Consider the following 26,822-nt stretch of genomic DNA (forward strand, 5'->3'; position numbering starts at 1 on the left):
GGCAGTGCTGCACTGCCATGTGCTGCTGCACAGCATCACCCTGCTCACCTTCCTTCCCCTCTGGGGCTACCAGTGGGGTCACAACACCAAGAGACCCCCGTGTGATGGGAGACTCACAGAGGCTGACTGCAGTGAGAGCGGCGCACCAGGTTAGGACCGTCTCCATCGCCGTGCCCCCAGCAGTGATGGAGATGCAGTGGTGACCCACATGTCTAGAAAGGGAGAGGAGGGGGCTGCAGAGTGGTGGTCTCCATCACTTCACACCTGGACTGACCGCCCCACATCATCCTGCTCTGGGGCAGCCATGGCCCAGCCGTGCTCATCTCCGAGTGCTGCTATGGTAGGCTGGCTCTGTGCCACTCCCACACAGCTGCGGCTGAGAACTGGCACCCACAGCACCCGTGGGCACCGGGGCTGCCCCACAGCTCACCCTGCAGCCCCCGTGGCCCAGGGCAATGCACGGCTCCTGGGGCCCAGACAGGAAGGAGACGTCACTGCCGCGGAGAGTAACTCAAACCAGATGGGGCCGCGCTGTTCTCCAGGACCGCAGGGTGGTCACCGGCAGGAACTGGTCAAAGGCTGCCGGCAGGAAGCGGGCTGGGAGGGACGCCCTGGGCCCAGCAGCAGCCCTGCCTGCTCTGCCTTAACTGCTTCAGGGCCGGAGGGCACGGAACCCCACAGGTGTGGGGTGGGAGGCAGTGGGACCCCAGGAGCCTTTGCTAGGGCACAACTTCTTGAGCAGCGCTGAAGCCGTGAGGACACCTTTGTCTGTCTGCCTGTCCGTCTGCCCATCCATTCATCCCCTTCCCACCAGCACCCCCCAGCCACGATCTGCACAAACCCTCCTGGAAGCACTGCCTGGGGCCACCCTCGCTGTCCTTCTGGCCCTTCTGCACAGGACAGGATGCCGTTCCCATCCCCTCACCTACCAGCAACGCTCGATTCCCAGCTGCTGGCTGCACACCTGTGAGGCTCCATCGCCCCTGAGGCCAGCACTGGCTGTGAGGCTGCTCTCAGACCTGTACATTTATTTACAAGAAGCCGAACGCACCGGTGTGGGCTCTCCCGCGTCACAGCCCTCACCCCAGCTGCAGGGATGGGGAGCGTGGTGCCATTCCTGCGCCACGAGGTTGGGGCTCATGGGGACGAAGGAGGGGATGAGGGTTGGGTGGGAAGCGGAGCTGCGCCCGCGGCCCCGGCACGGCCATGCTGGCTGCGGGGGGACGCTGGCGGGCGGCAGTTCCTGTGTGTTGGTGGTCAGAGCTGAAGCAATCCTCCGGCGCGGGGGGAGCGCGGCCAGCTGCTCTGCATTAGGATGCCTTTATCTGGCGGGGACGTGTGAAGGAGCGGCCGTGCTGCTCCCCCGCTGGCAGCGCGGAGGGCAGGGGTGAGCAGCAACACAAAGGCTCCTTCTTCGTTCGCCGGCTCCCAGCTGGGGATGGATGCTCCTGGAAGCGAGCTCGGATGCTTCCTCCCTTCCTGTGCAGCCCTCCCGGCGAGCAGCAGCGCGGGGGCCAAGTCCGGCTTCCTCCGGCGGGGAGGAGCGGCCGCAGCACCGGTCCTGCGCCAAGCGCCGGGGTGTGGATCCCCGCCTGCTTCAGCATCCCCGCACCGTGGCACTGGCATCGCTGCGGGAGAGGAGCCCAGCACTGCAAAAAGGGTCCAACGAAGCGATCGCGGGGCACTGCTGCAGCATTTACAAGCAGAGCTGAGCGCCAAGCGTGGGTGCGAGCGCGTGGGCTGCCCGTGCAGCGGGGCTCATCCTGAGCCGCCCCAAAGGCAACTGAGAGAAATGCGAGCGTGGTGTGGGTGGGACATTGATGGGTGCGGGGAATGGCGGCTGCACGGCCGTGGCAATGAAGGGGGGAGCGTTGTGGGGATGCGGATGGTTCAGGCCCTGAGGGTCCATAAAGGTGGGAGCAGGTGAGGAGCGCACACAGTCTGTGCTCTGAGCAGCCCCGCAGCACCCGTACCAGCGCAGCGGCCGCGAGGGATGCGGCAGAGCTGGAGCGGGGCCGGGGGTGGAGCAGGGTCGGTGCCAGCCCTCTGCCCCACAGTGGGATGGATGCAGGTGGGGCCGCCCCCGTACAGATCCTGCTGCGTCCAGGAGCCGGACTCGGGCACGGCCCCAAACCCATAGTCTGGCCCGAGCTCACGGTGCTCAGCCCACACCCGTAATCAGACACCCAGCGCCGTCAGCGAGCCCGAGCTGGTGATCTTCCTGAAGCGGTTGGCGGCACACACCCCAATGAAGTTTTTCTGCAGAAGAGAAGAAGGGAGGCGTGAGTCCCACTGCAGACCTCTTGGTTGCACCCAGAGGGGCTCCCAGGGCTGGTTCAGGAACCCACCCAGGAACATTCTGTCCTGAGCCCCTAAAATAAGCCCTTGGGATGCACCCGGGGGGAAACTGCCTGGGGATCCTCAAGCCTTCCCAGGCAGCGCAGCAGGGTGACCTCAACCCCATCCCCTCCCATCCCTGCACACCTTCCAGCGCCGTCGCATGACGTATTTCTTGAGCAACACCTGGGACTTGAGGCGGCGGTTGCAGCGTTTGGCTTTCTCTGCCAGGTTGGTGAGCCAGGGGTGCTGCAGGCACTGCCCTGCACTCATCCGGGCGCTGCGGGGTGAGAGAGAAGCTGTCAGCCCACAGCCCCTGCCCACAGGTGGCCCCTTCCCGTGCCCCATCTGTGAGCCCTGGCACAGGCTGTGCTCCGACCACCAGCCTTGAGGGCCAATGGGAAAAGCGGGTCACAAATGGTCCCACACATCTCATTTGGTAGCCCTAACAGGGACATGGGACAGCCGGTGGCTTTAGGGATGCCAATGGCCCCAACACAAAGAATGGCACAGGGGTAGAGATGAGAGCACACAGGTGGGGGACCGCCGTGGCTGCCGCCAGCTCCGCACCTCTTCTCTTTGATGATGAGGTTGGAGACAAAGTCCTTGGCCTCATCAGAAACGCTCTCGAAGGTCTCCTCGTCGAAGTACCAGTTGGCTGCCAGGACGTTGTTGAGTGTTTCGGTGTCGTTGTCACCCAAAAAGGGGGAGAGGCCGCTGAGGCTGGGGGATCAGAGGGCCGGTGAGCAGATGGTCTTGTGCTGAGGCACCCAAGCTGCCCTGTGTGCCAGCATGGGGACCACTGTGTGCCCAGGGGAGCGGGGGGGGATCAGCCCAACGTACAGCATGTAGGTGATGACTCCCATGCTCCACATGTCTGTGGAGTAGGAGACCTGCTCGTAGTTGACCACCTCAGGGGAGAGGAACTCAGGAGTGCCAAAGTTCACCTTCAGCTTCTCCTCGGGGTTGTACCTGTGGATGGGGCAGTGATTCAGCAGGGGGTGACAGGCTGTCCCCGAAGCAATGTCCCCCCTGGGAAAGGATGAGCCTGCTCCCACCAGGCTCTGCCCTTCCCATCCTCCAAACCCAGTCCCACCCTGAAGGGTGGGAGCAGGCATGGAAGGAGCCGAGGGAAGAAGGGGAGCACAGCACCTTCGAGCCAGCCCAAAATCAATGATCTTCACCATGTGCCCAGTGGCAGTGACGCAGAGGATGTTCTCGGGCTGTGGGGACAAGGACAGGGGGTCAGCGGGGGGGGGATGAGGGCACATCACCCACACCCAGGGCACAGCAGTGCTCCGTGTCAGTGCTGCCCAGAGCCCTGTGAGCCCCGTTCTTTCCAAAAGCCTCGAGTGAACTCACCTTGAGGTCGAGGTGCAGGACGCGCATGTGGTGCATGAAGCGGATGCCCTCGCAGATCTGCCGCACGAACACCATGCAGTCCACCTCTGTCAGGTGGTAATCGTCGTCGACGATCCGCTCAAAGAGCTCTCCGCCCTCCACGCTGTAGGCACAGGTAGATCCCTGCATCACTGGGGGCTCCGTGTCTTCCTGTAGAACCCCGAGCCCCCAGCACCACGGGCACAGCCAGGGTGGGACGTGCATGCTGGGGTCATTGCCAGCCCCAACACAGCCGTGCACAGTATTGCCCCGAGACAGAGGTTGTCCCCGATCCCAGAACAAGAAGGAAGGTGGGACAAGCAGTGCTGGGGACGTCCCTCGGTGCTGACCAGCTCTGCTTGGTGTGAGGCCGGCACCTATGCTCCATCCCCACGCATGGACACAGCCTCCCTGCCATGCTGCCCCTCACCCAGGCATCAGGCACCGTGCAGCACAGCCCCAGAACTCACAACTCCAAGAAGAGGATGATCTCCCGGGGCGTCTCGATGGCATCGTAGAGCTGGATGAGGTTGTGGTGGTTCAGCTGGTTCATCACGTCGATCTCCAACAGCACCATTTCCTGTGGCAGGACCCCCACCATGGCACTGCTGTCAGACCCAGCTGATCCCCAACTCCACATGCTCAAAGCCAGGCTCCCATCACAGACCTTGTCCTTGGCTCCATGCTTCCGGATGACTTTGGCAGCCAACTTGAGCCCCGTCTGCTTCTCTGTGCACGTGTGTACTTCACCGAATTTTCCCCTGAGGACAGAAAGGTGTTGATGGCATCACGGCTGCATCCCGCTCCCTGCACCCATCCCAGGGGTCAGGGCAGTCCTGGGGGCTCGGAGCCCCCCCTGGGAGCCAAAGGGAGTCGGGTGTCCTCAGCCCTCCCATCCCACTGCCCCTTACCCTCCTAGGATTTCCTTGGAGCTGAGGTTGTACTGGGAGCTGACGCTGCCCGTCCGCAGCGTGACGATGCGGTGCGCAAAGGGAGCGGGAGGAGGGGGGACATCATCTGCCGAGAGAGGAGGGGAGTGAGAGCAGCGCTGCGTCACAGGGAGCCCATCGCTGGGACTCCCGGCTGCGAGCGTCTCGGGTGCTGCAAAAAGCACGGTCTGCCAGAGCCTGCCAGCAGCTGCCCCGGCACCTGCAGCACTGCCCTGCCGCATATCACCTTGCTGCGAGCCACCCTGCCATGTGTCCGCTCACCATCCGCCGGGCCACCATCCCATGTGTCACGCTCGCCCTCTCCAGGCCACGCAGCTGCGCGTCACCCTCAGCGGACCACTCTCCTGCATGTCACACTCGCCCCCTCCATGCGGTACCTCGCTGCCTCCGTGCCACCATCCCTGTGCCACACTGCCCTTCTGTGTCACCACATCCCACTCACCCACCCAGGACAGACCCCACAACAACAGAAGCCCCACGAGCAGCCCCCAGCCAGGGGTCACCGCAGCCCCCAGCCCTGCTGTGCCCCCCAAAGCCGTGGTGCAGGACATCGGGACACGCTGTCCCCTGCCACCAGCCAGGCGGTGGCTGTCACTCCGGCCACGGGGACGGCTCCTGTCCCTTTGGGCAGCCCCGGGAAGCACAATGTGTGCCAGGCTGAGGCCGGGAGAAGCCTGGGGAGGAGACGCGCCACATTTAGCCCTGTTTACAGTGAAACTGGAGCTTGAAGACTGCCGGGCGGGCCAGGAGCCAGCAGCATGAGCTGGCACCCCAGGAGGGCGGCAGCAGAGATGTGAATACACCCCAGGGCTGCTGCACCCCTGAGGGTGCTGGGGTGTCATCTCCACAGGGCTGAGGGCATGGCACAGATCTGCCGTGGCGCAGCCTTACCTAGAATCTCAAAATGGTCTTCCTTCCCAAAATCGGGGGTGAGGTAGGGGCTGGGTGGTGGCTCTGCCACCATTGCAGCTGGCTGCCCCGTGGCCCCAGGGCCCGGCTGCTCTGCGTGCCCAGGGGGCTCTGACCCGAGCTGGGGCTGCTCCTCGGCACCAGGCAATGTCCTCTCCTGTGGGACGGCGGCGCTGCCCACAGGGACGGGCTGCTCTGGGGGCTGCAGATCCCCCTGGGCTGGGCTGGGCTCCACCAGATCCTCTCCTGCTGGTGCCATAGGGGTTTCCTCTGAGATTGTCTCCATCGCAGCCACCTCCAGCCTGAGCTGCTCCTCTCTGCAAGCAGGAGCGGGAGGTGAGCATCACCCTGAGCCCAGCCCCCAACCCTGCCCCAGGATGGGACCCATCCTAGGAGGACCCCATCCCAAAGGGTGAGCACTGGGTACCTCTGGCAGGTGGCCGGGCAGCTCAGGCTCTGCATCAGAGCTGGGCGTGTGGGCTCGGGTCCCCTCAGAGGCTGCTCCTTGTTCGTCTGCTCTGTGTTGGCCTCTTTCTCCACTTCACCCTGAGCCCCTGCAGCAGCCGGGGCCTCCTCTGTGGGCTCCTGCCCTCCATCCTCAGCCTCTGCTGCAGCTGGGGGCTTCTGTGCAGCATCTGTAGCCTTCTCCTTTGCAGGTGCTGTGGCTTTCTCCTTCGCAGTCTCTTTGCCTCCATCCTGAGCCTTTGTCACCATTGTATTTTTTTCCGCCTTTGTGGGTTTCTTCCCTCCATCCTTTGCAGCAGCAGGGGCCTTCTCCTTTGCAGGCTGTTTTGCAGCCGGGCTTTTCTTTGCCTTTGCAGCATTTTTCCCTCCATTCTCGGCCTTCACAGCAGCCGGCTGCTCCTTCGCAGGCTCTCCCTCACCATGGGCTGGTGTTGCAGCTGAGGCTGCAGCTGAAGCCGCCTTTTCAGGCTTTATTTCTCCTCCAGCCTCAGCTCCTGGAGCACCTGGAGCATTCTCCTTTGGAGATTCTTCCTGAGCCCCTGCTACAGCTGAGCCCTTCCCCTGTGCAGGCTCTGCTGTCTCTCCTTGGGACTCTCCCATTGGGGTTTTCTCCTTCCCAGGCTCTTCCTTCCCTCTGTGGGTCTCTGCAGCCAAAGCCCCCTTCTTGGCAACTTCCTTTTCCCCACCACCCCCATGCTGTGCAGCATTTAGGACTTTCTCCTGCTCAGGCTCTGCCTTCCCTCCTTCGGGCTCAGCTTTCTCCCTCACTGCACCGTGAGCCTCAGCAGCAGCACCCGGAGCCTCAGCAGCAGCACCCGGAGCCGTCTCCTTCCCAGGCTCCTCCTTCCCTGCAGCAGTTGGCACTTTCTCCTGTGCGGGCCCCGCCGTCCCTCCACGTGGCTCTCCTGCAGCACCCACAGCCATCTCCATGGGCTCTTCCTTTCCTCCATTCTGAGCCCGGACAGCAGCAGCGGTGGCAGCAGCGGGGGCAGGCTGTGCTGCACTGGTCTCTGTTCCAGGGGGGGGCGCACTCCCAGAGCCCTCCGCATCGGCAGTGCTGCCCGGCACGTCGTGCTGCTCCATGGGCTTGGGCGGCTGCCCCGGGTCGGCGAGGCTCCTGCAGGGAGAAGACATGACTGGGGGCACTGGGGAGCAGCGGGATGCACGTGGCTGCCACACTGCCGTGGTGCTCCGCTATCTGCCCCGCGGTGACTGATCAGCAGCCTGACACCGGCACCTGTTGTGGTCACGGTGCCATGCGGACAGTCGGGGCAGCTGGGGGCCCATGGGTGCACATGTCCTGGTGTGACTGCCAGGTTGGCACTATGTGAGCCCCCAGCCCAGCTCTGTGAGCCTCCAGCCTGGCACTACAAACTTCCAGCCCAGCAGCATATTCATACTCCACTTCCCACAGCCCTGACCGTGCTCAGCCACGAGCTCCGTTCTCCCAGGACCCAAAGCACGGCTCCCTGCACGTCCGTCTCTGAGGTGTGGGCGGCCCATCCCAGGAACAACCCCCCCCCAGCAGCCCTTCTGGCCACGGAGCTGCTTTTACAGGGCTTCCCACAGCTTCTGCAGTGCCTTGTGCTCAACCCTGTGCCTCTGCGGTTTGGGTGAACCCACGGCCACCACGGAGCTGGTGACCCCGGTGACTGCACGGACCCCTCCGCCCACCCCATAGCCCCCATCTCCTTTACCTGGGGTCCCCGGGGCAGAGGGCAGTCAGGAGAGCAGCATCCGCGGTGTGGCAGCGCCTGGAGGGGAGCAGCCCCTTCTATACTGGGTGTAACGGAGCCGGATTAGTGCGGAGAGAGAGGGGTATTCTTTACACCAGCAGGAGCCGGCCCGCTTCGCCTTTCCCAGCACCTGTTGCTGCTGGAGCCCGTTCAAAGGACACGCCACTCTTCCATGTGCTCCCACCGGCCAGAACGCACACAAACAGCCATCGGGAGCCGGCACACGGCCACCAGAGAGAGAAGGAGGGCTGGAGGTGGCCCCGTGCGGGGACTGCGCCGTGCCTCGCCGCTGGGGACAGCCCTTGGCCAGGGCGTGCTGGATGCTGCCCAAAGGACCGAGCGCTTCCAAGGCGCCCACAGGGAACACGGCACGGTCACTGCATGGAGATGGCACTTGAGAGCCATCCATAAAGGTGCAGCTGAGCTGCCGGTGGCTTTGCCCATTGGTGCCAACTCTCAGGGACAGTGGCTTTGGAGCGATGCCATGGGGTGCCACGGGCACAGCCAGCTCTGGGCATTGCTGCTGGGGACCAAGAAAGAAAGGGATATCCACTGGGAACTGAAGCAGCAGCCCATATCCCTGTCGTTTGGAAGCAGTCAGAAGGCACCGAGTTCAGAGTGCATGTCTGGGGATCAGGAGCAGAAACAAAGACACCAGGACTGCTGCTGGGTGCACCACGAGCCCACGGTGCACAGCAGGGCTTTGGGGCTGATCGAGTCCCCAGGGCTGTGCCAGCTCCCTGCTCCCAGCAGAGCCTTGCTTACTTTAAATCCCTGAAACCTAAGGTGAGGAAAGCGCTGCTCACAAGGGCACAGATATCCCCCGTCGCTCGGGTTTCTGCAGGGGGTGGAGGCGGTCAGTTGAGGCTTTCAGGAGGAACCCCCGGTAACCGGACCCGGCCCTCCCCGCTGGATGAGGGCGCTCCAATTATAACAGCTCCTAAAGCCGAGAGCGCTGATTTATCACGCGGTGGCAGCCGGAGCACCAGCGCCTTGAGGAGGAAGGGCTCAGCCTTTTGCCTGCATTGCTCCTTTGAGAGGGGACAGCAGAGCTCTTGGCTTGGTGACGCACCATAAAGTAGAGAGAGCAGAGGAGGGAGCCGCCCCAAGGCACACGGGGCCAAGGATTCGCTCCTGACCCCGCTCCTGCTGCCCTGCGCCGTCCCCAGGAGCACCACTGCTGCTGCTGCTCGGGCACTGCATGCAATGTGGGTAGGGGGTGGCCCAGTGCTGATCCTGGGGATCCCCTCCGGCAGAGAAGCCCCGGGAGCTGCGGGTTTGCCCTGGCACAGTGCGCACAAAGAGGTGGGAAGGGGCTTCAGGACCACCCGTGGCACCAGCACTGCTGTGCTCTCCCTCCTGTGGGCATCGAGGGGGAAGAGAACTCTGTCACACAGCAGTTTCTCCTCTCAGCACAAACCCTGCTGGCAAAAGGAGCTCTAAAACCAACCTGGGTGGGAAAAGCTCCAGGATAAGCCTATAAAAGACCCGGGCCATGCTCCTTCTTAATCAACCTCAGTGGAAAGTGCAGGGTGAAGCACAACCTTTTCAGGCGCATGGCTGCCAGTGGCCTCACGTCCCACTGCTGAATATCGAAGCAGAGCCCCACAGTAGGGCCAGCACTTCCTGTGCCAGGGGGATGCAATGCTCACAGTGTGAGCAGATGTTAATGCTGGGCAATGGCTGCCCGTGAGCCTTTCCTCATCCTTAGCACACGTGAGATGCTCTGTGAGCTTGCAGGGCTGTGGCCGGGGTCAGCCATTGTCTGTGCAGGGCATGAAGAGCAGGATGCCAGGTGAGGATATGGCCACCACTGGAGGAAGCCCAAAGGCCTGGGGCAGGAAGGGCTGTGATCACATTTGCTTCTGCAGCAGAGAGGAGCAGTGAAAATATCCCCAGCACCCTGCTGCCCACTCCAAATGGAAGAGACTGGGAAAGAAGCAGTTTTTCCTTCTCCTTCGCTGCTCATCCCCAGGGCTGGGGTTCAGGGTGAGGCTTAAGCAAAAGAGAAAGCACAGCGTGGGGCTGGGAGCTGCTTCTGATAGCTCTGCACGATGCCAGAACCTCAGGCATCTCCCACCACAACCACAATGCGAGCAGCAACAATCGCTCTGAAGGATGCAGCCTCACTGCAGCCCTGGCAGTGCAGGTTCATGGCTGCAGGCAGCCGGGCTGCGCTCCCACGGCTCAGCTCCCCTCCTCCAGAGATCAAAGGCAGCGTCTGGTATTCGGCAGGGCACCAACGGGGTCACACAGGAGCGGATACGGCGCTTCCGCCACCCCATAAACGCGTGATGGCCGTGCTGGGGCAGCGTGGGCACGTGGGGCTTCGGGCAGCGCTGGTATCCACGGCTCTCAGGGACTGCACAGGGACAGCTCTGTCGTTGCCAGCCGATGGCCTGGCCTCCATGCATTGATGCCAGGCGCCTGGAGGCACCTCCCTGCAGCCACGGGCTCACAGCGGGTGCCACCTCTGCACGGCACGCTTGGGAAGTGAGTGAGGGCAAAGGAAGAGAGCTGCATCCCAACTCTGCAGGCCAGGAGCAGCACCTGGAGCTCAGCGAGCGTCCTGGTTCATCCAATCTTATCTCATTTAAGAAGCTGCTGGAGCACGGGAGGAAATTTCAGAAGGTGAGGAGCAAAGCTCTTGTGTTCTCTCAGCACAAACGTGGCTGTCTTAAAGAGGTGTGAAGGAAGAGCATGCTGCGGCTTGTTTTGGTGCTCCTACAAGACCATGTTTTGCAGGGAACGGGAAGCAAGCTGGATGAAGATGGCTGCCTCACAAGGAAGATTCAGAGTGCTGTAGGAAGGGCACAGCTGCTGCACTCTGGGTTTTGGGGCACAGAGCTCCAATCTCTGCGGATCATAGAAGACAAACCAACCACCATTGGTGGTTCTCAGGCTGTAGGGGGGTTTTTTTGCCTCCCCATTCAAGCACTCAAGCCATGGTCTACATTGGCTGCAACTGGAACGCAGGCTGTCGCAGGGAGGTCTGGCACAGCACCAAGCACACCGTTCCCAAGCGACGCGGTTGTCACAACTCCGGCAGCGTACTTTAACCTTTATGCTTTCCATGGGTGAGGAAGGTTCTTTGCACAGCCAAGCCCCATCCAGGAAACCCAACACCTCAGCTAAATCGAGCAGCGGGGCCACGAGCAGAGCCCACCTGAGCACTGGCTGAAGCATGGTAACACAAGCCAGCCTGCCTGTCCCCACAGGGACAAACCCAGACCTGTGGTCAACAGCTTCACTGCCTCTATGTGTGCTGCAGGCCAGCCACAGCCCTACCATGTCAGGTCTGATGGAGGTGAGAACAGACAGGGAGAAATCCCAACGCCATCAAGAGATGCTTTGCAGAGCTTCCAGCAGCTGAGAGCAGGCAGACAGAACCGAGGCCAGGGGTCTGACGGCGTAACAAAGCCATTTTAGTCAGGATCCTCTTTGCCAGCTGATAAAATCCTCCTGTTCTCAGCTACCCTTCAACATAAAGCCCAGGAAAACATTGCCTTTCGTTCCAGCTCTAGTGGGAGTACAGCAAGTTACTCCACAGAAACAACAGGACTTAAGAAAAACGCTGGAGATTTGATGCTGGAATTTCTCTCTGCTCCAGTTCTCCATCATTATTCCTGCTCCCAGTCCCACTCACCCTCCATGCACGCTCAAAGCTGAACTTTGAGTTGTGGTTCTGCCTCTTCCTCCCTGGCACGCAGCTCCCCCCCAACACCCAGCATTTATTGCTTTTCAGCACATGGATGTTTTCCTCCTAATTAAGAGAGCAGCTCAAGATTCTGTACCCCATTCAGCAGCACTGCCTGCTGCCCCATGCAGCACGGCAGCTCCAGGCCCTCTTTCACCAAGTTTGCAGTTTATGGGGAATATAAGAGGCCATATCTGCAGGAAGAGGTAATATCTTTTATTAGCCTCTGTGATATAGTTGGAAAAAAACAGCAAGCTGTCGGGCATACAACCCCTTTCTCAAGTCCAAAGCAGAAGCCATGTAAGGCCATCACGGAAACACAGTTGCTCCATCATTCAGGGATCGCTGTCTGCTGCAGCTCAGCAGCCTCGTTATCCTGCTTGCCTTCACATTCTTCCACAGCTCGTCAGCATTCAGGTTTCCCTCTGCCTCGCCACGAATTCACAGCTCCAGCAGCCCACGCGCTGCCTGCTTCACAGGAACTGGCACTGGGGGCTGGAGGAGTTTCTTGGTGGCACATTCAAAGTCCCAGTTTCTGTGTCTGGCAGCTCAGATGGAACAGCTCCACTGCACCAGTGCTAAGCTTACGGCACACTGAGAAGAGGCTGCACAGCTTTGGTCAGGGAGAGCCGTGCAGACCTGAGCATTTTCAGGAAGAAGTGATGAACAGCACGCTCACATGCTGCTCTTGCATTCTGCAGACCATGGGGCAGCACCATTCACCCACACACAGATCTCGAGGCCCTCAGTCACTTTCTAACTGCACAGTACTTAAGAGAACACACACCCACAGCCAAGCAAGAACCTCCAGGTACAGCAAACACCCAGCTTTCAGTTGAGCTCTCGTAGGACGTCCTGCCCCTATCAGTTCTTCAGAGAAAAGCCTGCAGCCTTACACACCTTCAAATTCTATCCTGATGCTGAGGGATCATCTGAGTGAGCTTTAATCTGGATTCGAACATCTCTTCACAACACTGCAATTTTTGCCCTCTAGCACCTCAGACCATGTGGTCTATATTTAGTTTGGCTGTGCTAGACTGGCCAGGAGACAATGCATCTTTAGCCAACATAGCTGTGCTGGCACAAGCCAGGGAGGCAGCAAAACAGCAAGAGTCATTTGCCAGTTAACTGGTTCCCCAAATAGAATGACTTCAGTTATAAAACAGCAGAAGGTTTAATGCTCTACCACACACAGAACTACTTTAAAGCAAGACAAGACAAATATCAGCATCCATCTAAACATCATGACAGACCTCCGACACGCTGGCTTGTGGAAGTCTCGTATTATTCAACACGACTCAAACTTAATATATTGTAAAAGCCTAAGAGACAGCAAACTGAAATCAATACTTAGGTGTACAAAGGCAAGGCAGCTCTTCCAGGTGCGCACAGCCCCGCAGGTTCAGAGTGTCCTTTAAGAAAAGCTCTCTTGGAACGAGACTGAGCCTGCTAGCAAGAGACAGCAGTCAAATTATGACTTTTTTTTATTTAGTTTAAGTACACAATGCTTGTATGCAATATAAAAACCTGGTTTAGTCTTGGGAGACTAAGATGTCTAGATGTAAAAATGAGGCCACGGAGACTGCGTGGCTCTCAGTGTGCTGTGCCTCTGCCATCTGCCTCAAGCGGAGTCAAACCACTCAAATGATAACGGAGCCAAGTGTGGCTGTTGAGACCGAGGGGATCCACACTCCAACTGCTCCTCCTCTGCACATCAAGGGGCAGAGCAGGATGTGCTGTACTCCTGCTATCACCAGGATGCATGTCAGCATCGGAATCTGTCCGAGAAGTTTGGAGATTTGGGCATAGTCAGCGGCTGCTCACTGGGCTTCACTTCTACGCTGCGGTATCTGCGGATTGGGTTTGCCTTGTGAACCTGGAAAACCAACGTCAACGTGAAGAAACGGCTGTGGTTATGATGAAGCTGAAACGTGCAGGCCAGACATCTGATCTGCCCTGGTCACTGGAGTGAGGCACGAGGAGCACAAGACACCGAGGCTGTGGGTTTCACTAGGATTATTGCACTCCACACGTGTACAGCTCCAAAATCAGTTTGCAGCCACCTTTTCAGTTTTTACTTTTAAGCTGGGACATCAGTAAGGAGGCTGGGACAGGGAGACTTGAAAATACAGTCTTAAAGCGGTTCAACATTGACATTAGCTCATTTAGTACACTCACACGTTCCTTTGGGTCCCTGTTTAGAATGAGTTCACTTACCAGTTCTTGTCTTAGCTTAGCAATTTCTTCCTTTTCACGTTCCTCTTCTTGCTGTCTGACTCGTTCCTGAAGCTTCTCTCTTCTGGCTTCTAGGTTTGCCAATCGCTTTTCAAACTCCTGTCGCTCTTTAGCTCTCTTTTCTGTTGCCAGCTCAAAGCTTTCAGGAACTACAGAACCAGAAAGGCTCTCTAAGTTTAGAAATAGAGGGAATAACATTGGTGCAAAGGCAGTCAGGTAAAGCAGAGCAGTACTAATATCAAGAAGCAGCCTCCCTGTGGAGAGCTTCATCTTGTGGGGGTAGTTAGTAGACACTTCTGGGGTTCCAGGGAAAAGCTTACAGTTCAACATGAGTAGCACTAACGCAGGCACTGCCCATGCCACAGGTGTTCTCACAGGAGGGAGCAAGCACACAGTGGTTAGAACAAACAAGTTTCTGACTCCTGTACCCTATGAAGCTTCTAGCTCCACATAAACTAAGTTGTAGATGCATTCATCTCATTACAAATGGGAAGAAAAGACTGACAGCTGCTGCAGAATTGCCATCTGTCTCTACAGGGAGCTCCTTGCATACTGTTTACCCTTGTCCCAAGCTAGCACACACATCAATCATCCGCCAATTGTAGCATAGCTGTTAAATACAGCTGCCATGTTGGCTTGGGCCAGGGGGGCAGCGGAGAGGAAACTCCCCCACGCTCCCCAGGGAGGCAAGCTGTTAGGGAATTAGTTAAGTGCACAGCACCCCTGGCTGCACTGATAAAGAAAGAGGCATCAGCCAGCCTAAGCATCACTAATTGCATCAGTTCTGAGTTACAACCAAGCCTAGGTAGCAAGTACTGTACCTGATAACATCTTATTTTCCTTTTTAGGCACAAAAGGCTCCTGGTACACCACTACATTGGGACGAGCTTTAAAACATGCTGCCTCCTTCTGCTTTTTCAAGTCTTTTTCAAGCTGCATGAGAAGAGAACCCATCAAGTGCCAGGAATAACAAAAACACCATCTTTCCCCCCCACACAGAATTCAGCACTCCAGACACTGGAAAAGCCAGGCTGCCTTCAGATTGGATCACTTGCACAGAAAACATTATTAAAGCCAAGAAGATGTGTCACTTGTTGCCTGCCAGTTACTTTTGGGAGGAAAAAAAAAAGCTCACAGTTTCAGATCACAGACCAGGATAATCTTCAAGTTTCCACTGCAAACTTGACGTGAGAAAAGCAATATATTATTCATACATCAATAAATCCTTCAGCACAGAGATGGTCAAAGGGATTCAGCAGCACATAGCTGCTGCTTAGCAGATACCCCACAGCTGTTCATGCAGTCATGGGAAGCCCATCACCCACTGTAACGGGTGAGAGAAACCCAAATCACCAGTCCCTTACTCATGATAAAATCCCATGCCAAGTACAGAGCAATCCATTCAACTTACACCCTGATCTCAAGTGCTGAAGCCGAGCTCAACCCCAGCTACTTTCAGCCTGCTCCTATCTGTTACCTTTGTTATCTCACCTGCTGTTTCCAGCTCTGTTGCTTGGCAGCTCCCCGCTCGTCAATCTGTAGATTGAATGGCTCAGGCTGAGTTGGGGTTTTGACCTTCTTTTCTGGCAGCTTCACGTGGTCAAAATAAGGCAGAGGTAACGCCTTGAACTTCGGCACCTAAAAGAAATAGCTTGAAGTATTCCTTGCCCCTTCTGCAAACGCATAAAGCTTGGGATGCTTAACAGACAACAGCAAGAAGCAAGTCCTGCAACAAGCTTTCTACTTATGAGGTGGAATACAGGGTGCTTTCTAGCTCTTACCTCTTCCTTCTGCAATTCTTCTATTTTTTTCTCTTTTTGTATTAGCCGCTCTCTGTCACGGGAATCAAAAGAGAAGGGGCAAACTTCCACATGCCTCTGTTCTGGCATTTTAGGTTTGAAAGGCACTCCGTAGTGTGGCATAGGGTGAGCTTTGATCACAGGGGCAACCTCCTTTTCCTAAAGTGATAGCAGTGTTAGGATCTGACGCACAGCACTCTGCAGCAAGGTTACAACTCAGGCCCCAATGCCTAGAATCCCTGTAGTAAGGGTCAGAATAACTTCAAGAAAACACTTTTGATACCACAAGTAATAAACCAAGTAGCACCAATATACAGGCATGGCTGGACAACATTTGATGCCTCATTTGGCTCTTAATCCAACTCTGGGTGTATATAATTTGAACCATCTCCTTCAGTAACCGGAGTGAGACAGCGACTAAGCTGAAAGGGAAGTGCAATATCTGTCCTTCTCAAATAGAGAAAGCCAATATCCTTTATTCTCTGGAACTAAGCAGTTTACTTTCCCCATTTGCAGAGGCAACTCATCTAACAGCCTAGACAGTGTCCTCATGTTTTAAGAATTCTGCTCTTCCCCAAGAGAATTCACTTTCTGTGGAATGAGTGCCAGTAATTCAATCTTTAGCAAAGAACAGTGCCCACTGGAGGACTGCCTAGCAGGAGGAAAGGGCTGGCCAAACCAGAGCATCACACCAACCAGCAAACACAACAGGATGACTGAGGCAGTCACCACGGTGGAAGAGGAAGGCTTTACAACAGCACATCCACAGTTACCTTCTCTTCATCTCTGCTAGTCATTCGGGTTCTGCTTTTCAAGGCAAAGACTGGAGACTTGGGTACAGTAACAGGAAGCACTTTCTTCTCTGGAACACCCTGTTCAAGACAGACAGTAAGGAGTCAACTCCAATCAACAAAAAAATGCCACAGATAAGCAGTCTTACATATTGCATTCATTGCTGTCCTTTGTTCTTACTCAATGACAGACAGCATTTCACTGAAGACAATTAAATACACAATGAAACATAGCTGAGGACACTTTGAAGCTAGTTGTCACCTCAGTCCTAATTCCTGGGTATTATAAACTCACCACAACGTCCTCCAGGATTTTAGTTGGACACGGCCTGGAATGAAATTTGAAGTGCTCCTCTTCCTGCTGTTTCTTATTCTCACGGTCCTGAATTCTTTTCTCTATTTCCAACTCAAAGCCAATTGGCTGTGTGAGTTCCTTCACTGGGGGTTTCTTGGGCAGGATTGGCCCACCCTCCAAAATTTTGTGATCCAGCTCCCGTGCTTTGAATTTGTACCTACACAGGGATGATAAACAGTCACCTACACACTGCATGCAGCTCCTAGCAAATGGCTTCTCATGGCATAAGTCAGCAGCACTCGGGTTGTGCCACACGCATGCATTGCTTTGTGTGCAGCTCTAGTTGGCAACTCCTTGGCTTTTGGAAAAAGCAAGACTTCAAGGACCACCTTACAGATTGCATTCTTAGAAATCCAAAATTTAGTTTACAGGAGAGTTTTAAGCTATATGCAGATTATACATTGGTGCTATATCAGATTGGCTTTACTAATCGTAAGCTGCACTCAGCAACCATCTCTTCTTGAAGACTCTCCTCTTCAAAATAAGTTGGCTGCTTTTATATCCTTACATTAACTACCACAGGATTGTGCATGACACCCAGAAGAAGCTGAAGTGTTTTTATGGTTCTTTCACACATACACACACAAAAAAGGGGTCTTAAGATGCAGTATTTTGTTCCAGTCACAAGCAGATCTCTCAGAGGATCAGAACCAGCCTTTACTTACTGTTGAATTTTCTCAATTTCCTCTGCTTCTAGTTCTGCTGCACTCTTGCAGGCAACAGGTCTGAAGCGGTGCTTTCTTTGAAGCACTGGTGTTTTAGGGTTGGTAAGTCGAGCTTTCACTGGCTTTGCTGGAGCTGGGCCTAAAATTCAAGTAACAGAGCTGAGCAGTTAATGGCAAGGCCTGCAACAGACAGACAGCTTGCCCAGCAGAGTAAGCAGAGAGTCTCTGTGCAGTTTCCTGGCTGTACTTGTATGGGTTTGCTTACCTTCATCAGATTTCCTGCTCCTCAAATGGTAACGAGAGGGTGTGCGTTTCTGGAATGCTTCAACCTGCTGAGCAAGGGACACGTACTCTGTTGAGGTGTCTTCCAGCTTTCTTTTGCTTCCCGTGGACAGATTGAAAGGTTTGGGGACAGTGGGTCCCTTTGGCATTCGCAGCTGGAGAAAGAAACAAGATTGCAGTCATTATGGCCATTTAACAGAACAATGTGAATCAGAGAGAGAAGGAAGCTGCAATTTCTTCCCCTTATTTAAAAAGGGGACAACACTTAATGTGACACAAATCTCTGAGCACGCATGATAGCCATACCAAAAACTGTACAAGGGAGAAGACTGAAGCATAACATGTAGCAGCTAATAGATCCAATACTGAAGGGCCCAGCTTTGCAAAAGCATCCTTTAGCATCTTGTGCAGTGCAGGCACCCAGTAAGCCAACAGTTACACACAGCTCTCACCTCTCAAGAATTTACCAGCTGAGAGATACCAGCAGCACGTGTTGCAAAAGCAAAACAAAGGAAAGTAGTGTGCAGAATTATTCAGCTGAGTGCTGGCAATACTCAGGTTCTTACTGGAGAAGGAGGATGCTTCCTCAGCACTGCTGCAAAATCCACTTCCTTGTACTCCTTCTCAGGCTGGCTTTCCACATGTTGCTTAATTCTATTCTCTGTGCAGAAATGGAAGTCAACTGGCTTCGTTACTTGACCAACAGCTCTCTTCACAGGTTGTCCTAGGGAAGAAGGGCAAGTAAGGACTGGAAACCTTTTGGGGTGGGATCAGAGAAAGACTTTTTTGGGAAGGGGAAAAAAAAAAAACAAAAAACATTCCCTAATATCTGGTGAAGTTTTTAAAGAACTTATTTAGAATCTTTCAAAACATGACAAAATAAAACTTTGTTTCCAGGAAGTTTAAGGAGAAACGCACATAAAAGCCACCTAAACCATAACATGTAGGACAAAATCTGGAATGCTTGCTTTCCAAAAAATACCTGCACAGCTTCATGCAGCATTCTCCTCATGAGCCCAGCACAGGCTCAGCTTGCAATTCAGCTGGAGCTCACCTGTTCCAGCAATAGCTGCCTTTAGGGACTCCTCATTCTTCTTCCGCAGCTCCATGACCTCCCGCTGCAGCTGCTGCATCTTTTCCAACTCCTGCTCCTCTGTACTCTTCAGCTTGCCAGCAGTATTGGTCCTCCTGCAGAAGCACAAAGACTGAGATATTCCCTTCCCTGGTTATCAGCATATTAGTGGACAGGAACACGCTCATCTCTGAGCTCACTGCAGAAGCACCATTCTTCCTACAAATAGATTATTTAGAAAATACCTGTTGGGATTTTGTTTCCTCTGCCACCCCACACAGCCATTTGTGGCACACACACATTTGGTCAGAACAACTTTTTTTCCCCCTCAAAATTAAAGGGAAAGTTTTCCCTTGCACAGGAAGAGTCGGTGAAGTATATTTCATGGTAACGTTGTTGCCTTATCTCCTATTTACCAGGTGCAATGCCATGGCACTCTGAATTGAAGTTAGAAACACTACAGCAAGGACTGTCACCTCAATCAACTGTCATGAGCAAAGACAAGCTTCAGCCACAGCAAATGACCTACTTTAACATTGTTGGCGTGGAGGGCACAGTCAGTTTGTTTTTCCCTCTTGCTGGGGACAGGTCAGGATGATGCAAAAGCTCCTTCTTTGGGGATCCATCTGTCAGCTTCTCCTTGCTGCTAGAACTGCAGAGACGAGCTGTTAGGGCAAATCACCGACCGCCACGCTCTAAACAAAACATCACCTGCAGCTCTCACCATCCCACACAGCATCCCAACACCCAGTGAGTTAAGATATGCCAGATGGGCCTTACCTCACCACGGGCCCAGGCACAGACCATTTAGTTTTCCCTGGCACCCTACGGCTGTAGAAGGGAAGATTATTTACTGAGTTTTTGCAATTTCAGCTTTTCCTTCTGAGGAGGTAAACGTGCTGTACTTCATCCTGGCCCTAAGCTTATGGATAAGTAATATCTCAGCAGCTAAGCAAACCTGATAAATATTTTAGCTGTGACTCCTCCAACACTTACGACTAATTGGTGACCTCCTGTCAGGCAAGTGAAGCCAAATTCCAGCTAGCTGACAGACACTGAGTGTGCAATAAAAAGCTTCAGAATCCCAAGCTTATTTCATTCACACCTTCACCATCAGAGCACTGAATTCATGTCTTACAGACATTTCTCCTCACCTATGAGACCACTATCCAGGAGCCAGGCTTTGGTCTCCTGCCCCTAACCTCCAGAACAGCTCTGAGAACCAAAGAACCCTGCCAGCCAAGTGGAAATCCTTTTGAAAGGAAATATTTTCAACCTCTTTCTCAGCCCCAAACAGAAGCTTTGATGACATACATTCTCATTTTTTTCAGTGGTGGAGCCTCTTCCTTGTTAGCCAATGCAGTAGCATTTTTCTCCACTCTCACTGCAGCTGGCTGTTTGCGTTGCTGTGTTTTCCTTTGCTTTGCAGCTGGTCTTCTGCCCGCTCTGCAGTGGAACAGAAAGCAGAGGTCAGCTTTCCCACCAGGTCCAAAAAGACTTGCAATCAGTACAGCACCACATCAGTGCCTTCCCCACTCCAACACGCTGTGTGCTTAATCTAATGGGCCAAATGCAGCATAAATGACTTCAGTTGTCAATCCACAAACATAAGTCTATGGTGTATACAAGTGTACAGAACTCCTTGATTCACATCAACAAGTTCTGCCCAACTCATAAACAAAGAAACTTTATAAGTCACCTCAGTTTCAGATATCCTCACATTCCAGAAGCTCCCAGTGCCACAGAGTCTCATTTGACAAATGTGAGACACTGCATTGCATTGCCACCCCTAGAGATTACCCTTCCAGCTTAGCAAGCAGATCAGCTATCCCAAAACACAATCCTTGAGCTAGAGAGCATTAGTCCCTCGGGACAACCCCAAAACAGCTAGAACTGCAAACACTGAGAGTAAGGACCTGCTAAATCACACTGCTATCAAGCTTCACACAAACTAAATACTAGTATTTCACCTTTGAGGGGCCTCAGCAGGAGCTTTCCAGCTTGTCAGGGATCCAGCAGTACTCTGAGGAACCACATTGCTCTCTGATACTTCTGCTCCATCCTCACAGCTTTCATCTGAGAACAGCAACACACATCAGCTTGAACACACATACACACAGTAGAATGCAAAAATGAAGCCACAGGAGACTTTGCTACACAGCAATATAAGAAGATGCTTCCAAAATAGCCAAACTGAGGCTTTTCCATTTCCCTCGTGAAAAACAGGTAAAATTTATCCCCTCCTCCCCACCCTGTGCCAGCTTACTCTTTGTTATTCCTTGTGATGTGAGAGGAAAAAGAATGAGAGGAGGCTTTGAAAAAGCAGGACTGTTCTGCAAGACCTTTGCCAGATTTTCTGCAGGAGGGATATTCTCCAGGTTGGCTTGCTGGTCTGTGAAGAAAAGGAAGGAAGACTTTCATTATATACACTATATTTGAAGTTCATAACAATACCTCTGAATACCATTATGATGCTACGATGAAATCCACTGATGAATGATGCAGTCAATGACGACTCATCCACTGGCACAGAAGCCAACCAAGCATCACAGCAAGCCCTCATCCAAAGAGGAAACAAACCAAGGAGTTGGAAACAACTTACCAAACCAGGAGTCTGCATTGTGCACATCATCATCGCTTAAAGTCGCAAAGTTGATGCAGGGGTTTGGGACATCGAAGGAGTAGCGAGACCCTGAGCGAGCCATCTTCACACCTGGGAGGCCTCCACCCGCACTGCTCAACCCTGCAGACAACAAGAATTGCCAGCTGTTACACCAGATCCCAGCACAGGTGTCCACTCCTGCACTCTTACTAGAGATAAAGGTATCTATGGTATGTTTTCCCATCTTGCTATTCACAGCCTTAGGGCAGGAGGGCTCACAAGCAGCACAGGTTTGAAAACATCAAGGCTAAACTGCAGAAGTTCTCTGTGTACATGGCAGGGCTAGAAATGTATTTCCACAAGGAAGTGAAGCACAAAGCTTTTTCACACAGTGACCCATCTGCTCTTTCCTCCCTCTCCACACACAGCAAAGGGGACTTCTTACAGTTACCAGATTTGATGCACAGAGCAAAAGGCTGACAACCAGGTGGATTCCAGAGCACAGCTCTGCCTTTCTCCCTCTGCAACACTACAGACAAGAGCCAATAACACAGAGAAGCTCCAGCGTGGAGAACACTGATTTCCAAAACAGAAAAGAGTTCTGCAAAGCATTGTCATAGAGCAACAAGCAGGAGGAAGTCAGAACTGGGTTGCTGGCAAGTCCCATGGAACTCCGCTGAGAGGCTGGCCAGGCTGTAAACAAACCAAGCAGTAGGAGAGTGTCAAGATCAGTCCCTGCAGTTAATTAGGAGAGCAATGACAGCAGAAGGAGTCCTTATGTCAACAAGTGTTATTAAATACAAGGGAACAGGAGTAAAGGCAGCAACTAAGTAACAAATCCGCAAATTGGAACCACAAAACCTTTTTGCAAAGGCCTTTTTTTTTAATAAAGGAATGATTTTGTAATGCCTCACTTAGCCACAAGGCAAAGCCCTGGAGGATAGGTCATAAAACACTCCCAAAGGAAAGCCCCTGAACCTTGCTTTTTGGAGTCCAACCAAGTCCAAACCAAAGTATTCACATCCCACAAATTCTGAGGCGTCAGCCATTGGTCCAGGCAGAGCCCACACAGCTCCCCCTAGGCAACAAGCTGCAGAAACAGGAGCTTAAGAGTAAATAAAGCAGCACCTAGGAAGTATCACTGCTAACTCTAACCCACAGGCTTACACCTTCCAAAGGAGCTGCACTGAGAAGCCTGCAGTGCCCCAGCACAGCTATTGTAAGGGGAAGAATGCCATCACAGAGGCATCACCCCCACGACTGAAGGTGTCAAGGTAAGATCCAAAGAAGGCAAACGGAAGGATCTGAGCCAAAACCAACCGTAATCGAGCTCAAGACACGGCTGGAATCGAATGCTTTCCTACCACCCTTAATCAAGATAGGGTTTCTGTCAACACTACCCACTTTTTTAAAAATCAAATGCGTCATCTGCATTCTCCCCTCACCCCCCGGTCAGCGCTCGGAGCTGAGCTGCAGGGATCGTGTTTCACAGCTACTTGTTTCCACTGCTCACTGCTGCTGGGTTGCAACACCTCCCACAAGCCAAATTGCTTCCAATTTTTTGCTGCATAAAGCCCATGTTCTTCCACGGCTCAAGCAGTGCAGGAGAGCCTCAACACTGAGCCCTTTCCCTCCCCACCCCGGCCTGAACACAACAGCCACAAAAACAAGAGCGCAGCAACACCATGTTTTCATACTCCAAGTCTTTTGCATGGTACAGAGCTGTTCTGAACGACCCCCAGAGTGCCTGTGCTTCAGTCAGGTGAGCTCCCAGCACCCTGCTCATAACTCCCTACACAGCCCCCAAGTCTTAGGCTAAGGAATTGCCAGCACAGGGTCACAGAGCCCTGCAGGGACCCACAGCCCCATCCTGCGGGGCGGCTCACAGCACGGTTTGTGCCAGAGCAAAGATCCAGTGCCCTCGCTTTCAAGAACAGCCCAAATTCATTCGGTAAAAGTGACTGCAAGACTAAAATTGTAATTCTCTTCCCAGTTGCAAACTGGCCTGAGTGACGTAAATAAGCTACACACAGACGTGACCCCATCCAGCTTCTGTACAGAGCAGCAAAGCCGTATCTGCAAAGGTGAACAGACCATGGGCTTCTCTACACGTCAGGTTGCTTTTGAGTAACTACACTTCGGCACGTTCCAGAAGAGTGCCTCAGCCTGGTTGGGATTAGTTGGCTTTGATAAAGGATTAAGCTAAATTGGAACAAGCATTCCTATCCCAGAATAAGACTGATCCAACAGCAAGCGCAATGGGTGTTTTAGAATAACTTCACACCTCGCTCTAATCCAAATTAGCTTTAAAACGCTGACGTGATTGCATCACAGATGTGCTCAGTGTCTTTATCTCATTGCAGTTGTGAATTTCTTGCCAGAAACGTTTTGGCTGGATGAGGCCAGAGAGGAGCAACTCGGGTGACACCTGCACAGTGCTGATCCGGCTGCAACACAGCACCAAGCATGTGCTAAGAGGATGCTTCAGCTACACAAGTGTGATCTGACCACAAGAGGCCCCCCTTTGGAGGGGTTCAGTGTTGGGAGAAGGAGGGTGCAGGGAAAATCTGTTCTTTCCCGCTCCTCTGGTCCATTTGCAACACCATCATATGACAGTTCACCATTGTAGCTTCATAAGCTGCAGATGTTACTTCCTCTAATATCCACTAGGTTTGTGTAAGATCTGTAAGCACGCAGGTATTGTAAAGGATGATCAATAAGCGTACAGAGAAGTTAGGATAGTAAGATTATCACGTTGGAAAAGATAAGCAGAGATAAATGGAAATGCTCCCTAGCGTCATAGGCTCACAGTAAACTCCACGAGGAGCAATCACCAGAAAGAGATCCTTCCTCTGTGGCAGTCAGCACTTAAATGGGAAGTCTAGGAAAGCTGGAGCCAGGCTCCAACCCTTCCAATCATACAGGTGAACTGCTTTCAGCTGTGCCCCCACAGCTGACTCAGTGCTCACCTCAGGTGATCAATCAGAGGTTTGGGCCACGATCCAACAGTTCCCCTACAGTTTGGAAAGGCAAAAAGAATCCAAACATACCAGACGTGTGAAAAGGACATCCTGAATTCCACTGGGAACCAAACAGATCCAACTTATTCAAACAGGAGTAAGCAGAAGCAGCCCCCTTAGGGCTGAGGACAACACACAGCCATTTGCTGCAGCAATTCCAGTGTCTTTTGCTGTTGAACTCAATGCTGACTGCCATTTAATCACAGAACGCTGCACTAACAGGGCAACTCCTTTAATTCAACCTGGCGGCTTTTCCATTCTCCTAGAGCACACAGCTCCCCATGATAACCCAAAGTTCCCAGGTGCTTTTCACTGGATAATATATAAACTGAGCTGTTATAAAGGCGTGGAAACTGCCTTCTCCAGAGATACAATCCTGCCACCAAAGGCTTGGGGGAGGCTATCCCCCCACACAGCTGCCATGCAAACTTCCTCAGGGGGATGACAGCAGCCAGCAACACCCTCCCTTTCTCCTGAGTAGGGGTGAGAATTCTTGAATTCTGGATTTGCAGCTTCTCTTTCTTCTTTAGTTTCATCATTCAAAGCTGGGGGGGGGGAGGGAGGAAAAACACGCTTTTCTGCAGCACAGAACCGACGTTGAATTCATTGCCCTCCCAAAGAGCAGTGTTATTAACCCATCGTGTAATGCTTGGATTGAGGCAGAGAGCCGGGCTGCAGGCAGGAGGAGCCGCACACAGCAGCCCGAGGGGAGCGAGGATCCAGCAGCCTCTGCCCTGCAGCTCGCCTGGGCTGATCCCTTTCCAACAGCCCAAAATAGTGCCCGGCCACCTCACACTCCGTAAATGAGACCCCACAAACTCTGGGAGGCACGGAGATGGCACGTTCTAAGAACAGCCACCGAAGGAACCGAGCGTTATTTTTAGGCAGTTAACCTCTGCTAGGTATTGGATAAACTGATGTCCAAATAAAAAAAGAAGAGCCGACGCGATAGCACTCCGTTACCGAGGCACACCCCCCTTTCCTGCTCCTTACTGCTCTGAGGACTGAGATCCCGTTACAAAGCAGCAAAGCCCTTTTCCCCCATTTCAGGCACACGTTTCTCCTCCCAGAGCCGTTCACAGCGCCGGGCCACGGCCTACTCCCAAAATGTGGCCAAAGGGGTCCAGAGGAGAACAGCGACCCGGGACGCCGTTATCAAGACGCACTCAGGACGCGAGGAGAGGCCGCTTCACCCCCGGTTCCCCTCCGCTCCCACTCACCTCAACGCCGCAGCCGCCGAGCGCGGGGCCTCTGCCCGCCGCCGTTAGCGGATTTCAAACTGGGCTCGTGTTGTCCGAATGGACCAATCAGCGCCTAGAGCACGCCCTAGCTGCGTGCTGATTGGGCGGGCTGCCCAGACGCTAAAGGACCCGGATGAGCAAGCCCGCCCCTCCCCACCTTCCCTCCTCCCCTTCCCGGGGCTGCCAGCAGAGGCTGATGGGAAATGTAGGATCCAAAGCACCGAGCCCCGACCCCAACATCAAGAACAAACAGCAACTCCCATAATGCACAGGGAGGGAGGGGTCTAGCCAATCAGGGGAGGCGGAGCTCTGAGGCAACCTATCAGCTGCTTGGAGGCGAGTCTCCCGGACAGGGCAGAGAGCCGTCCGGCTGGTCCGCGTCCGGCTCCCACATCCGCCCTCTGTCGGGTCTGGGCACGGTCAGCATCCGCGGCAGCACGGCGGTGCTTTCTTTCAGGCTCTTAGAATTAAAGGAACAAGGCTCCAGAGCCTCCAGGCCCGCTTGACATCAGCAGCAGCAGCCGCCTTGCTCCTTGGCTCGTTCCACCAAGACGCTGCGGGCAGGAGATAACATCCCTAGCTATTTCTGTAGCGGCTTAAAGATCTTTTGGTCGTGAGTCACCAGCGACTGGCCCGGCAAGATGACAGCGGGGGTGTTTTGTTCTCCATACAGCTGCCAACAGAACCACGGTCTCATGGGCATTGCAGAACAGAGCCATGAGCACTCAGTTCCTGTGCCATTGCTGTGTTACGGGTCACTGATACGCCTGGCTCATAGCTCCCATGAGCAAAGATGTCTGTCTCACTCCTACTGCAGAGGCTCTGCAGGGGTAGAAACGGTACACAGTGCAACAGCAGGGCTGTCGCCTTCCTGCTCTCCTTACTATGCTGTATCTCTCAACAGATGACAGGTCACCTGATTGCAGGATCCAGGAAGGATCCCACATTCAACTCCCCACATCCGAAGAAGTCACGGCCCCGCACCAACCCCTCACACCCCACACAGCTCTCCATGGCCGTGGGTTCAGGCAGCCACGTCAGCCCTGTGCCACATCGGCTTCAGGCCTTGCCCCGGGTTCACCTCACCTCCGCAAGCACAGCACCGAACCGCAGTGCGGGGCACAGGACAAGAGATGCGTGAAAGGCGAGAACTGCGAGCAGAAGAGAAGCGGCTGCCACCAAGGGGCGCCCGAGTCCAACCGTCCTCGGCGCCGTTGCGCTTGCGCACTGGCACGGTTGCCCAACGCTCTCTCGCCCCGAGGTTTTCGCGCATGCGCACCGCTCTT

At 54.2% G+C, this 26,822-nt stretch overlaps 2 protein-coding genes across 2 annotated transcripts; both read right to left on the minus strand.

The window, feature by feature from the left end:
• Nucleotides 1-72: 72 nt before the first annotated feature.
• Nucleotides 73-7,925, minus strand: MYLK2 (myosin light chain kinase 2). Its single transcript, XM_048963388.1, has 13 exons — nucleotides 7,908-7,925; nucleotides 7,739-7,815; nucleotides 6,004-7,158; nucleotides 5,559-5,893; nucleotides 4,629-4,734; nucleotides 4,385-4,478; nucleotides 4,188-4,297; nucleotides 3,700-3,841; nucleotides 3,490-3,560; nucleotides 3,181-3,309; nucleotides 2,908-3,060; nucleotides 2,485-2,617; nucleotides 73-2,259 (listed from the first exon to the last, which is right to left on the minus strand). The coding sequence occupies exons 3-13, from the start codon at nucleotides 7,122-7,124 to the stop codon at nucleotides 2,179-2,181; spliced, it is 2,475 nt and encodes an 824-aa protein (XP_048819345.1). The 5' UTR covers nucleotides 7,125-7,158; nucleotides 7,739-7,815; nucleotides 7,908-7,925; the 3' UTR covers nucleotides 73-2,178.
• A 3,744-nt stretch (nucleotides 7,926-11,669) lies between these two features.
• TPX2 (TPX2 microtubule nucleation factor) lies at nucleotides 11,670-26,646 on the minus strand. Its single transcript, XM_048962844.1, has 18 exons — nucleotides 26,623-26,646; nucleotides 21,276-21,416; nucleotides 20,940-21,065; nucleotides 20,644-20,749; nucleotides 19,988-20,119; nucleotides 19,454-19,504; nucleotides 19,203-19,325; nucleotides 18,656-18,789; nucleotides 18,168-18,325; nucleotides 17,585-17,756; nucleotides 17,320-17,458; nucleotides 16,595-16,811; nucleotides 16,282-16,380; nucleotides 15,491-15,667; nucleotides 15,201-15,347; nucleotides 14,531-14,642; nucleotides 13,692-13,879; nucleotides 11,670-13,350 (listed from the first exon to the last, which is right to left on the minus strand). The coding sequence occupies exons 2-18, from the start codon at nucleotides 21,376-21,378 to the stop codon at nucleotides 13,240-13,242; spliced, it is 2,295 nt and encodes a 764-aa protein (XP_048818801.1). The 5' UTR covers nucleotides 21,379-21,416; nucleotides 26,623-26,646; the 3' UTR covers nucleotides 11,670-13,239.
• Nucleotides 26,647-26,822: the final 176 nt, after the last annotated feature.

The sequence above is a fragment of the Lagopus muta genome, chromosome 16, assembly GCF_023343835.1.
Source record: "Lagopus muta isolate bLagMut1 chromosome 16, bLagMut1 primary, whole genome shotgun sequence".
Lineage (NCBI taxonomy): Eukaryota > Metazoa > Chordata > Aves > Galliformes > Phasianidae > Lagopus > Lagopus muta.